Below are 12446 nucleotides of genomic sequence, written 5' to 3'. Positions count from 1 at the left end.
ATACAGTAGAATGGCACCAAAAATTGCCTCTCCAGAATTCTCTCCCCACTCATATTTTTAAAGAAAAAATCCTATATCCTCTACTGTGACATAACGGGCATTTCCCCACCCCAACTCCACTTTATTGACTGATGCTGATGGGAGACAGGGGAATGAATGAGTCATTCTATTTATGTAAGGCAATGGGGTAAATAACTGGGAGCAAGGTGAATGTGTCTCCAATCATGATTTCCAGAAGTCAGATTCTGTTATCTTATATGTCAACACCAGTTAATACTGAAAGCCTGACAGCCTGAGCTCCATGTTGCAAGAAGGCCACAGAATCACAGGATTAAGGGACCACGAACACCATTCAGTCAAACCCCTGCTATGTAGGCACACCAATGATTCAGCCTGTCTGCACTGATAGTCATCAGATCCCAGGGTCACCCTTTGAAATGGACATTGCTCCTCAGTGTGAATAATGATACCATCAACGCTTTTATTCCTTTTCTCTGATTGCCAGCGACTGTATCAGTTGGGGCAGGGGTAGGCAATCTTTTTGAGCCAGGGGCCAGGTTGCTGTCCCTCAGACAACTGGGGGGCTGAAGCCAAAAAAATAAATAATTAAATATTTTTTTTAAAAAAATTAAATATATAAATAAACCAGGACAAATGTAGGACAAAATTTTCAAATGGAAGACACTTTTTAAAAAATTTTTTGCTGATTTAAAAAAAATGTTAATGTAAATGCATGTTTCTGAGGCTTCTATAGACAATTGCCCCCCAAAGGCCCCGGCAGCAATCGGCGGCAGGACCAGGCTGGGGCCGGTCCCAAGGCCTTGCCGGGCCGCATCCGGCCCGCGGGCCACAGGTTGCCTACCCCTGAGTTGGGGGTTCTGGAAGCTGTTGTTCAAAAGGTAACTTTTCCAAAATCTGTCTCTATGGACCCTCCCTTAAACAGTATCTTCTGTTATTTGTAGATATGAACAGGTATTGATATACATACAGTGCGCCCACGTCCTACACAGTAATGGGGCGTAATGGGGAGTAATGGGACATGTGCCTGTTCTGCGTGCGCGCCGCCACGAGCACAAGCCCATTTACTTTAATGGGGCTCAAGCATATGAGGAATTTCCCTTATGCGGGCGGGGGTCTGGAACGGATCCCCTGTGTAAGAGAAGGGACCACTGTACTGTATTTGAAAATGGTATATCATTCACTGTTATTGTTATTCTAAATCTCTTATCTATCTGTGCTTACCTGATTCTGTTTCAGCGTGGAAACCAACTTTTGCAGAGTAATATTTTCTTCTTCAAGTTCTGTATAGTCCTGAAGGAGTCTTGCCTCTCTAAATTTATATTCTCTTATTTCATCTTTCATCCGAATTCGCTGGAGTTCTGCCATTTCATTGCTCTGAAAAGAGGGGGGGGGGGGAGAGAATAAAACATTTACCATTTCTTTTTCAGCAAAACAAAAGTCTTAATTTTATGTGTTGATGGAATACACTAAAAAATAAAATAAAATCATTTCAGAATATCCATCAAGCCAGCTACATTTTGCCTCATTGACTCATCTCTTATATAGCATACCAGTAGATATCCAGATGTAAGTAAATGCAGAAAATGAAGAAGAAAAGGAATACAGCCTTAAGGTTAATGTTCCCCCTAACCCTAAATACTCACTACATCCTCTTTCTCTGCAGAGTTTAAGCATCTAATTATTTTTATTTACTGGATAAAGGTTTCAATCAAATACAATTACTAAGTATTCTTCTTTCAGCACTGCTTCATTTCTAAGGGAATAAAGGAGATCAATGAGTAATAGAGTCTGTCCCATTAAGATAAGTACTAACAACCTTGAGAAAGGAATACAAATTCCATCCACACATTTGCAAGATGAGAAAAGGAGTATGTGTTGCATATAAAATATTTATCTAAAGAATAAGAAGAAAACTGTTTATGTTCTAATGAAAAATGTATGAAAGTGGTACCATATAGGAATGATCCTGGGCTTACATCTCAACACTAAAGTGGCATCATGTTCTGCATTCTGCAGAACAGTAACTTGCTGTGTAGAGTATGATACTCTAACAAAAAGATCTCTAACGAGAGATCTTAACTGTGTGTCAGAATCCCGGGCCATGATTCTGTCATGACTGGTATGGTTTATTGGGAAGGATGTATGTATCCAATATGAACATTATTGAGTACTGAAATAGTTGCATGAATCATGTATGGATCCTGTGTATGGGATATAGCAGAGTGAACAAATAGTAGGAGGCCAATTGGTAAGCAGAGTGAAGGGGTTTATAGTGTTATGATTTCATTCCTCCTGCAGCAATGCTGGTATGCAGGGGAAGGAAGAACTACAATCCGCCCTTCCCTTACGCGGGGATCCATTCCGGACCCACCCTCCGTGTAAGTAATAATAATAATAATAATAACAACAACAACAACAACAACAATAAATATTTATTCATATTCCACCTCTTCCAACTGAGGATTGAGGCAGGTAACAACAAAGAAAATACAATATACAACAATAAAAACAACAAGCCCCACAAAAACCCGACCCAACCCTCCCTCCCAACTATAAAATTAAACAGTAAAAAAAATGTTTAAAAAGTACACAACAATACATCAAAGTTAAAAACAAATCACAAGTAAGAAAAATAATAGAAGGGGGATTCAATTGGTTCTGGACATTATCAATCGGGGAAGGCCTGCAGGAAGAGAAAGGTTTTTGTCGCCTTTTTAAAAGCCTCAAGTGAGGATAATCGGCGAATCTCTTCCAGCAAGTTATTCCAAGTTTTTGGAGCGGTGACAGAAAAGGACCTCTGGAAGGTCACCACCAGTCTGGTCTTTCTAGATTGTAAGAGGTTTTCCCTAGAGGATCGGAGTGTACGGGAAGGATTGTATGGGAGGAGGCGTTCCTTCAAGTAGACTGGACCCAGGCCATGTAGGGCTTTATAGGTGATAACCAACACCTTGTATTGTGCCCGGAAGCTAATAGGCAGCCAATGTAGTGCCTCCCTGGATGAAGATTAACCATCCATTATGAAGCCAAGCTCTCCCTCCAGTCCATCTGCCTTGGTCCAGGCCTTGGAGGTAGAGAGGAACTCCTGGACCTCATCCCCTTCCCCACCACTACTCCCTTCTCCTTTTGTGTAGTGTCTTTTTATATTGTATGCCTGAGGGCAGGGAACCGTCTAATTAAAAAGACTGTATGTACAGTGCTGTGTAAATTTACAGCGCTTTATAAAGGATGATGATGATGATGATGATGATGATGATGATAATAATAATAATAGTGATTTTAAAATAGGTATAATATGGTCGAACTTGGATTTTCCGGCAACCAGTCTGGCTGCCACGTTTAGTATCAATTGGAGTTTCCGGACATGGCACAAAGGTTGCCCCATGTAGAGCGCATTGCAGAAATGAAGGCAAGAGGTTACTAGAGCATGTATGACCATTTCTAGATCCCGTTACTCCAGGTAGGCGCGCAACTGGTGTATCAGCCAAAGCTGATAACAGGCACTCCTAGCTGTCACATCAATCTGAGAAGACAGTTGAAGCGACGAATCCAGGAGCACCCCTAAGCTGCGGATGCAGTCTTTCAGGAGAAATGTAACCCCATCTAGAACTGGTGAACTTATCTCCGTACCCGGATTGGGGTTACCTATCACGAGTACCTCCGTTTTATTTGGATTCATCTTAAGTCTATTTTCCCTCATCCAATCCATTACTGACTTCAGGCAGTCATTCAGGGGGGAGATGCCCTCCTTAGTCACTGAAACAGCCCGAGACATAGAGAAATAAATTTGGGTGTCATCAGCATACTGATAACACCTCACCCCATGTCTCCTGATTGTCCTGGACTGCAGCCAGCACACACAGACACACGCCAATAAGGAAGGCAATTAACTATGGAGCTGGAAGTAATCCACAAACCTTGCAGGGAGAAAGCAAACCGAAAGCCAAGCCGAAGTCAGGATAACAGAGGTCTCAATAGTCAGTCCAGTCCAGGGTCAGGTCAGCCAGAAGGTAGCAATAGTCCAGTCCAATCCAAAGTCAAGAGTCAGGGCAACAAGGAGTCAAGATACAGGGAGCAGTCACACCAAAGGATCATGCAATAAACTCTGGCACTGAGTTGGTGTATCTCTGCTCATTAAGTAAGAGAAACGCTTCCCCATGCCACCTGAGGCTGATTTGCTAATTGCTTCTCAACAATTCTCTGGGATCTGCACCTGCCAGCACTTTCAGCCCTGCGTTGTCTATAGGAGGGAACCTTCAAGCCTGGCTCCTCCCCAGAGTCACCACTAGGCTGCTGTACCACCAGAGGAATCCCACCAGCATTAGGACCTGGCTGAGCCACCTCCTCTGGGGCTGGGAGATCAGGGCTGGATTCTGGCAGAGCAGGATTAGCACCTGGTGTAGCCTCAATTACCTCTTGATCTGGAGGAGCCGCATCCTCCTCCTCATCTTCGGAGACCTGCTCTTGGCTGGCCATGACACTGATGATCTCACCCAGCGGCTTCATGTAAATATTAAACAGCATGGAGGACAGAATGGCGCCCTGAGGGATGCCAGATGCCAGCTCTTTCGTAGAGGAGCAGCTGTCCCCCAGCATCACCATCTGGAATCTGCCCGAGAGGTAGGAATGTAGCCACTGCAAGCCAGAGCCAGCGATTCCCAACTCTCTCAGGCGTTCCAGAAGGATACCATGGTCTATGGTATCGAAGGCCGCTGAGATGTTCAAGAGCACCAACAGGGCCACACTTCCCCTGTCAATGCACCGACGGAGATCATCGACCAAGGCCATCAGGGCAGTCTCCACTCCACATCCTGGCTTGAAGCCAGTTTGAAATGGATCGAGATAATCGGTGTCATCCAAGACTGCTTGGAGCTGGTTTGCAACCGCCCTCTTGATCACCTTACCCAAGAAGGGAAGAAGAGATACTGGCCGATAATTGTTTTTGTCCAGGGGATCAAGGGAAGGGGAATTCCGTGTATACTCAAGCCCCATTTTAATGAATAAGAAGCCACGTATGATGCGGGCGCACTGTATTAGCATTTGTTTTGATCAAGATCAAAGGCCAAGCTCCAACAATCAGAAAGGCAGGCTGGACAGTTTGCATTCTAAAGCTAGGGTATGAGACAGGAATTTTCAAATCTGGCAAAAACCCTTTACAGGTGACATCTGTCTTGATGTCCGGAATAAAAATCTTTTGTTTTCTATGACACTAAGATGTTTTCCTGGTTATTGGGAACTCAGACCACTGGTTCTGACACTGTGTTGTGTTGATGAACTTCAGTGGAAGTGTGCTTCTGCACAAAACATTTGACTTTTCCCTTTAATTTTCTTACTCTTATTTTGAAAATTGTATTTACGTGTTTCAATTATATTGCTTTGGACAGGATCCATAGTTTTCATGACATTTTCAAAGGGTCTTCCATCCTCTTGTAGGGGAAAGCTCATGTTCCTCTAGAGCAGTGGTTCTCAACCTGTGGGTTGCCACCCCTTTGGGGGTCGAATGACCCTTTCACAGGGGTCGCCTAAGACCATTGGAAAACACATATTTTCAATGGTCTTAGAAACCAAGACGAAAATAATTTTATGGTAGGGGGTCACCACAATGTGAGGAACTGTATTAAAGGGTCGCAACATTAGGAACGTTGAGAAGCACTGCTCTAGAGAAAGGGTTATTATTTCTAGGGGTGCATCTATACTGTATAAATAATGCAGTTTGACAACACTTTAACTGCCATGGCTCCATTCTACAGAATCCTGAGATTTGTAGTTTTGTGAGGCATCAGCACTCTTTAGCACAGGAAGGCTAAAGATCTTGTAAATCTACAAATCCCTGTATTCCGCAGGAAGGAGCTACAGCACTTAAAGTGGTATCAAACATCATTGTTTCTACAGTGTAGATGCACTCTAGGGAAGGTTAGAGGAGCATGTCCCCTAGTGACTAAACAGACAAAATTTAAGCAACAGAAATCCATTATTCTATCATTAAAAAGAAAAGATTGCCAAAGTGCTGTCTCAGAAGGTCCCTTTACAGGGCTGGGAGGAGGAGAATCAATCATTTGGCCTGAACTGGATTGACATGTCATTAAAAAGCTTGCTTTTCAGTCTAACATTCATAGAATCATGGCCAGAAGGGCATCCAGTCCAACCTCCTGAAAATGCAGGAATACAGAATTAAAGTATTTCCAACCAAGGCCCATCCAGGCTCTGTTTAAAAACCTCCAAAGGAGGACACTCCACCATTCTCTGAATCAGTGTGTTCCATGGTCAGTCTTACTTCTCTCATCTATATTTTTATTCTCTATGGCAGGGTACGGACCGCCACTTTGCGGCGGTTTGCCGCCGCCGCCAGTAGGTCCGCGGGGGAGCCGGAGCCTTCAGACGGCCCGACTCCCGCGCGGACCGAAAAAAGAAGCTCCAAAATGGAGCTTCTTTTACCGTCGCGTTTGCGACGTAGCGAGGTGCCAGGGGCGCGCTCGCTACGTCACAAGCGGTGCGACACGTCTGGACGCTGTGCGTCCAGTACGTAAAGATGGCGGCGCCCGTATGAACAGGGCGCCGCCATCTTGTACGTATTCAATACGTACTAGGGTTAGGGGGGTGCGGAAGCACCGCCCCTTCCTAACCCTAGTACGTATTGTATACGTACTATTTGGCGGTCTGTAAACCGCCCAAATATATTTTCGTTCTGCTCCCCTTCCCATCTACAACTAGTCTCTGAATCTGTAAGCCTGAGGAAATAAAGAAATGTTTCCAATTACTATTATGAACAAAAGGAATGGTTTTATAAAATAAGAAGCACTGCTTAAATGTATTTTTAATCTCTTGTCATCTGTCTTGTGATTTCAGGATGTAATGGGTAAAGAATAATTTTTCTCTTACTCTGTCAAAAATAGTAAATGCAATAATTTGTTTGTGCTGCTGCTCTTTTAATGAATTTCAGCTACATAATATAAATTAGCTGTAGCTACTCCTTCAGCTTTGTTGATTTTAAATATTAATATGATAACGGATCAAAATCACTCTGCATAAAGACTTCTACAAAATGACTTGTACAATTGTTTCACAGAGAACATACAGTGCTCACTGGAAACATTCTGGCTACTGAGAATACCTGCATTGTGTTGGAACAGTTTCAGTATTAAGTGTTACATCATCTTTGATATCTACACTAAAAAAAAAAAAGACCTTTTCACATTTATTGAATAAGATGATTCCTATTTTACCAGGGCTTAGATAAAAATAATATGATGGATAGTGTTTCCCATACATTTATACACTTGCTGGAATCAAGAAATATAATGAGGCGCTGTATGCCATTTTAATTTCTGCAACATACATGTGTGTCTTGCCTTTCCACAAAACACTGTTTTGGTATGACCAACACAGTTTTTCTAAATACAGGGAGCTAAGAAAACCATGAGGAGTTCCAATTTCCTCCATGTAAGGTTTTAAGCAGGTCCAAAGAATATAAGATTCCATTGCCATCTTTCCAGTAATGTAGGCGCATTACAGACCGCCTGAAACCGTCGGTCTGCCGTCACCGTCATTAGCAGCGCCGAGGAGCCCCAGCAGCCAAACCACGAGGCTCCCCCCCGCTGCAAAAAGAAACGCCAAAATGTCGCTTCTTGTTGCAGTGTGCTAATGATGCCGCAAGGTGCCAATGGCGCACTCGCAGAGTCATTAGCGCCACACGGACACTAAGCGTCTGCTACATCTAGATGGCGGTGCCTTGTAGAATGGGCGCTGCCATTTTGTACATCCCCAGGACATACTAGGGTTAGGGGCATGTGTAAAGCATGCCCTTTCCTAACCCTAGTACATCCTAGGGGCGTACTTTACACCCGTGCGGAACAGGCCAATATTAGTTAAATCCAACATTAAGCATGCACTCCTACACACTTACTTGGCAGCAAGTCCCACTGGATTCAGTGAGCCTTTCCTCCAAGTAAATACACAAAGGGTCAGGCTGCCTTGAAAGCAAAGATGCTGGATGCTGGGCATGAGAATCTTGGGAAAAAGTACATCTAAGAATACACTTGACAAGCTGAAGAACTAACAGTTCTGCATGACCCATCACCCTCGAAGACTGCTGGATCAGCAAAAATGAGTAACACCACAAGAATAACAGAGGGAAGCAGGGATGGAACACTGGCAAGCTACTGTAGAGAAAGACAAAGACAAAGGCCTGAATTTGGTTGATCAGTCACTTTTTATCTAAAGGGCATCACATTTGCAGACTGTTAGTGAGCATAACTCCTCCTAACATAGAGGTTACACAATGTAAATATTCAGCCTATGATGAACAATCCAGGCATTTTCTGAGTGCACTTTGGCAAAACATTTTAGCCCCTATAGAGAAGACAGACTTATGAATTACTGTGTCTGTCAACCTAAATGTAATCCTTCATCTTAAACTAAAATTCTACAAATATTTTATTTTGATCCCTTGACTCTATATTTTGCCAGTCAATGGAAAAGATTGCTGTAATGTGGTTACTGATAAATATGAATTTAGACCAAAAAATTTTTCATTTAAAAAGTTGAAGACCATGATTTGTAATATAAGATGGGAAACCGAGAATGTCTTTCCTTGAAATATGCACATCTACAATGCTACAAATATGCTCAAGTTAAGTTTGTTGCCATGTTTAGCATTCTCATTTACAATATTCCTTCAATCAAACCACTCTGCACACATCAATACATCCAAGTACACGGATGGCATGAGATAAATAAATGATGATAATGATGATAATAACAGCAAAAACATATTCAATAAGAACAATGTATCTTTTCCTCAAAAACAAGCAAAGTGAATACAATCTGCCCGTGCCATATGTGGGCTTGCCATCTGCGGACTTGAGCTCATGTGGACAGCAAGCCCGGGGGGACAAAACGGGGTGTGCGGTCGCACCACTATTAAAATCAACGGGACTTGAGGTCTCGTATTTTTTTGCATACACAGAGGGGAAGGGGATTCAGAACGGATCCCCTGTGTATACAAAGGGACCACTGTATAATCCCCCCATCTACCGTCCTTGCACTGCAGACATTCAAAAATTATTGATCTGTGATGGTGAACTTATGGCTTGCATGATAGAGATGGCACGCGAAGCCATTTTTGAGGGCACGCGGAGAGTGAGGAAGAGGAGGAACAGGTGCGCACTTGTTCCTCCTTTTCCCGGGCCTTCAGCTGTCTCCAGGGAGGCAACTGAAGGACTGAGAGGGCTGGAGGGAGAGGAGGAGCAGGCATGCGCCTGTTCCTCCTCTTCCTCCCGCCTTCCTGGGTCTTAAACTATCTCTGCGGAAGTCCCGCCCCAGAAGGCAGAGGTCCTGCCCCCATGCCATTCTGCCTCCTGGCACTGGGTGACACCCAGTGTGGGAACACCTTTCAGTTTGGCTATTTGGTCTCTAAAAGATTTGCCACCACTGACTTTCACTGAATATTGCTGAGGTCTAGACCTAGTACAGACATCTTCATCAGTAATTGGGTACCATCAAATGATATACCATATTTTCTGGCATATAAGACAACTGGGCGTATAAGACGACCCCCCAACTTTTCCAGTTAAAATATAGAGTTTGGGATATACTCACTGTATAAGACTACCCCTCTTCCAACACACACCAAATAAAAATTAAAAAAATCAGATTTGATTTCAATATGGTAATTTTAATCCAAATACTTATGACATGCAGGTACTTAGCAGGAAACCTTGTTGTATACAAAGCCTGCTTGGATTGGTCAGCTCTCCCTGCCTGCCCAGCCCTCCCTGTCTCCAAGAGTATCAGAACAGTAGCTGCTTTCATACGATCGCCACATATGGCGGGGATGTGCCTGCGGCCATTTTTGAGCTCCCTCCACCATATGCGGCAACCACAGATTCTCCAGTCTGCCCTATAAGGTGACACCCAGCGTATAAGACGACCCCTGACTTTTGAGAAGATTTTCCTGGGTTAAAAAGTAGTCTTATACGCCAGAAAATACAGTAAATGTGTAAAGAGACCAGTGGAGATCCATCAGAGATACCTAACACACAAAATAAATTTCAGTGGAGATGGTCAAAGTAACAAAAAAGCAAAGGGTTTCCATGAATGAGTGATACAAGCCACGACTTTCCTCTTTTCTTAACAAATAAGTGCAACTTCACCTTTGGAAGCAAACAGAGTCAGGTAATAACTGAACCACTTTCCTTGTTCTCCTGACACAGGTACTAATATAAGTACTGGAGAAGGAAGCAGAAAATTTAAAATGTAGTGTAAATAGCAATGTGTCTGCTCTCTGGCACACGTTGATCTCTCAGCAAACAAATTATGAACTCAACAGACATACTGGATTTAGAATAATATGTCAATATCAAACAGCAGCAAATGCATTCAGAATTTAACATAGGCCTTACTCCTTTAAAAAAAGAGATGTAAGTAACATTAGTTTGGGTCATGCATAATAAATAACCATTCTGGGGAGGTAATGCAGGTGTGGTCTCATGATTTATCAAATTTTGTGGGTTTTCCAGGCTAAGAAATGCCTTTTTTTCCTCTCCTGAGCCTACAATGGCCCAAGGAGAGTTTTAAAACGTAGTGAAATTGCACACACACACACACACACACACACACACACACACACCCATATTGCTTAGGGGAACACTGGGGGGGTCATTTTTTTCCAGGGGTGTGGTGTGAGTTGGCATAGTGATTTGAGTGTTAGTCTATGGCTCTAGAGACCAGGGTTCGATTTCCCTCTCAGCCATGAAACCCACTAGGTGACCTTGAGAAGACACTTGCTCTCAGCCCCAGTGGAAGACAATGGCAAACCTCCTCTGAACAAAGCTTGCCAAGAAAAGCCCCATGACCTGAAGGCACACAACAATTTGAAGTGTAATTCTCCAGAGGGCACTGGATGGCAGCTGCTCACCTGATTGAGGCTCTATAGGCTCAATCATACATTATCATTCATATAAGATAAAGTTTGTATAGTATATGCTGTAAAGGTACCAGATCCTGTCTGATTTTGGAAGCTAAGCAGAGTCAGCTCTGGTTCATACTTGGATGGGAGACTATGCCTCTAAGGAAGTAGACTCAAGTCTACAAAAGCTCATATTACCAGCTTCTTTCTTTCATTTTAAGACTGTTTTAACTGCCCTGGCTCAGTGCTAGGGAATCCTGGGAATTGTAGTTTATTGTGGCACCAGAAGGTTAAATGTCTCATAAAACTACAGTTTCTACAAAATATCAAAATTACAAATGTTTCCATATACTTGCCACCTACTCACTTTGCTGTGTATGTCAGCAAAAAGTAGCCCATTGTTTGCATATCACTGTTCTGCCAGGCCTCCCCATGCTACATCAAAATGCAAATGTTGGGGATTCGAGAACATAGGGGCCTAAAGACTAATGAGTCTTAGCACAAGGCATGCATACTTTTGTAAAATGAGATTTTAATTTAAACTTTTGGATTTAAACTTTTGAAAGTTGCCTTGAATCTCATCCTGGGAGAAAGATGGCATATGAATCAATCAATCAATGAATGAACCAAGACAAGAGTAAAGTAACACCTCTTCAATGGAATAAAATAATTTATCTGGATATAATGTGATTATATCCAGATAAATGTCATGCCTTTAATAAATAATTTCAATACCATGCCAGTAAGAAATAAATCACTTTCATCAAAACAATTCTCCTATTATTTAGGATCTGGAATTATTTTCCTGGTTCTCTTATCTAACCACATTCTTTGGTTAATGGCTCTCAAAGTTTGACTTAATAACAGTCTGGTTGTTAATGTTTATGAGCTCTGCTCTGACATCCTTTGTTGTTATGTGCCATCAAGTAGGCTTTAGCTCATGACAAGCAAGTTCCAGGAGAACCTGTTATTCACATCCCCGAAAACTCTTTTATTGAGTGAATCCGTCTGTGCAGTCCTCCTCTTTTCCACCTTTCTTCAAATGTACTGAGCATTATAATCTTTTCTAATGAGTCATGAGATGCTGAAAGTATGAGAGCTTCAGTTCAATCATCTTGGTTTCTAGTGATAATTCAAGTTTGATTTGCTCAGACCCATATATTTGTCTTTTTGGCAGTCTATGGTATCCTAGCCTATTCCTTATTTTTGTAAAATAAAGTAATGAAGTATTACAGTAACACCAAAAAGCAATTATTCTTGCATCTGGACACAAATATATCTATAATAAGTTTCACAAAGGAATCATGAGACCCCTGCATTCAAGAAATTTCACACTTCCTTTCCTTGAGACCTAACTGGCACAAAGTGCCACTGTGCTCCAATTCATACAAAATCAGGCTGTGAAGAACATAATGGAGATTTAAATGCCTGGTTCTAGGGATGCCTACTGCCTGGCTGGAGAGCAGCCATTGCTGGCTGTCTCATTTGGTCTAATGTAGAGTGAGCGTTGTGCTCTTATTTT

At 42.5% G+C, this 12446-nt stretch overlaps 1 protein-coding gene across 10 annotated transcripts in view; it reads right to left on the bottom strand.

Moving 5' to 3' along the window:
- The window catches only part of BICD1 (BICD cargo adaptor 1), a 123003-nt gene that overhangs the window by 45685 nt on the left and 64872 nt on the right, over nucleotides 1–12446 (bottom strand). For all 10 annotated transcript variants that reach the window (XR_006104108.1, XM_042468818.1, XM_042468820.1 and 7 more), the window contains exon 3: nucleotides 1243–1395. Coding sequence is in view for 9 of the 10 variants with exons in the window: in XM_042468818.1 (XP_042324752.1) it covers nucleotides 1243–1395 (153 nt within the window). In the remaining variant the exon portion in view is untranslated. The remainder of the gene's footprint in view (nucleotides 1–1242; nucleotides 1396–12446) is intronic.

The sequence above is a fragment of the Sceloporus undulatus genome, chromosome 5, assembly GCF_019175285.1.
Source record: "Sceloporus undulatus isolate JIND9_A2432 ecotype Alabama chromosome 5, SceUnd_v1.1, whole genome shotgun sequence".
Taxonomy (NCBI): Eukaryota; Metazoa; Chordata; class Lepidosauria; order Squamata; family Phrynosomatidae; genus Sceloporus; species Sceloporus undulatus.
This window is presented reverse-complemented; position numbering and strand designations above follow the sequence as displayed.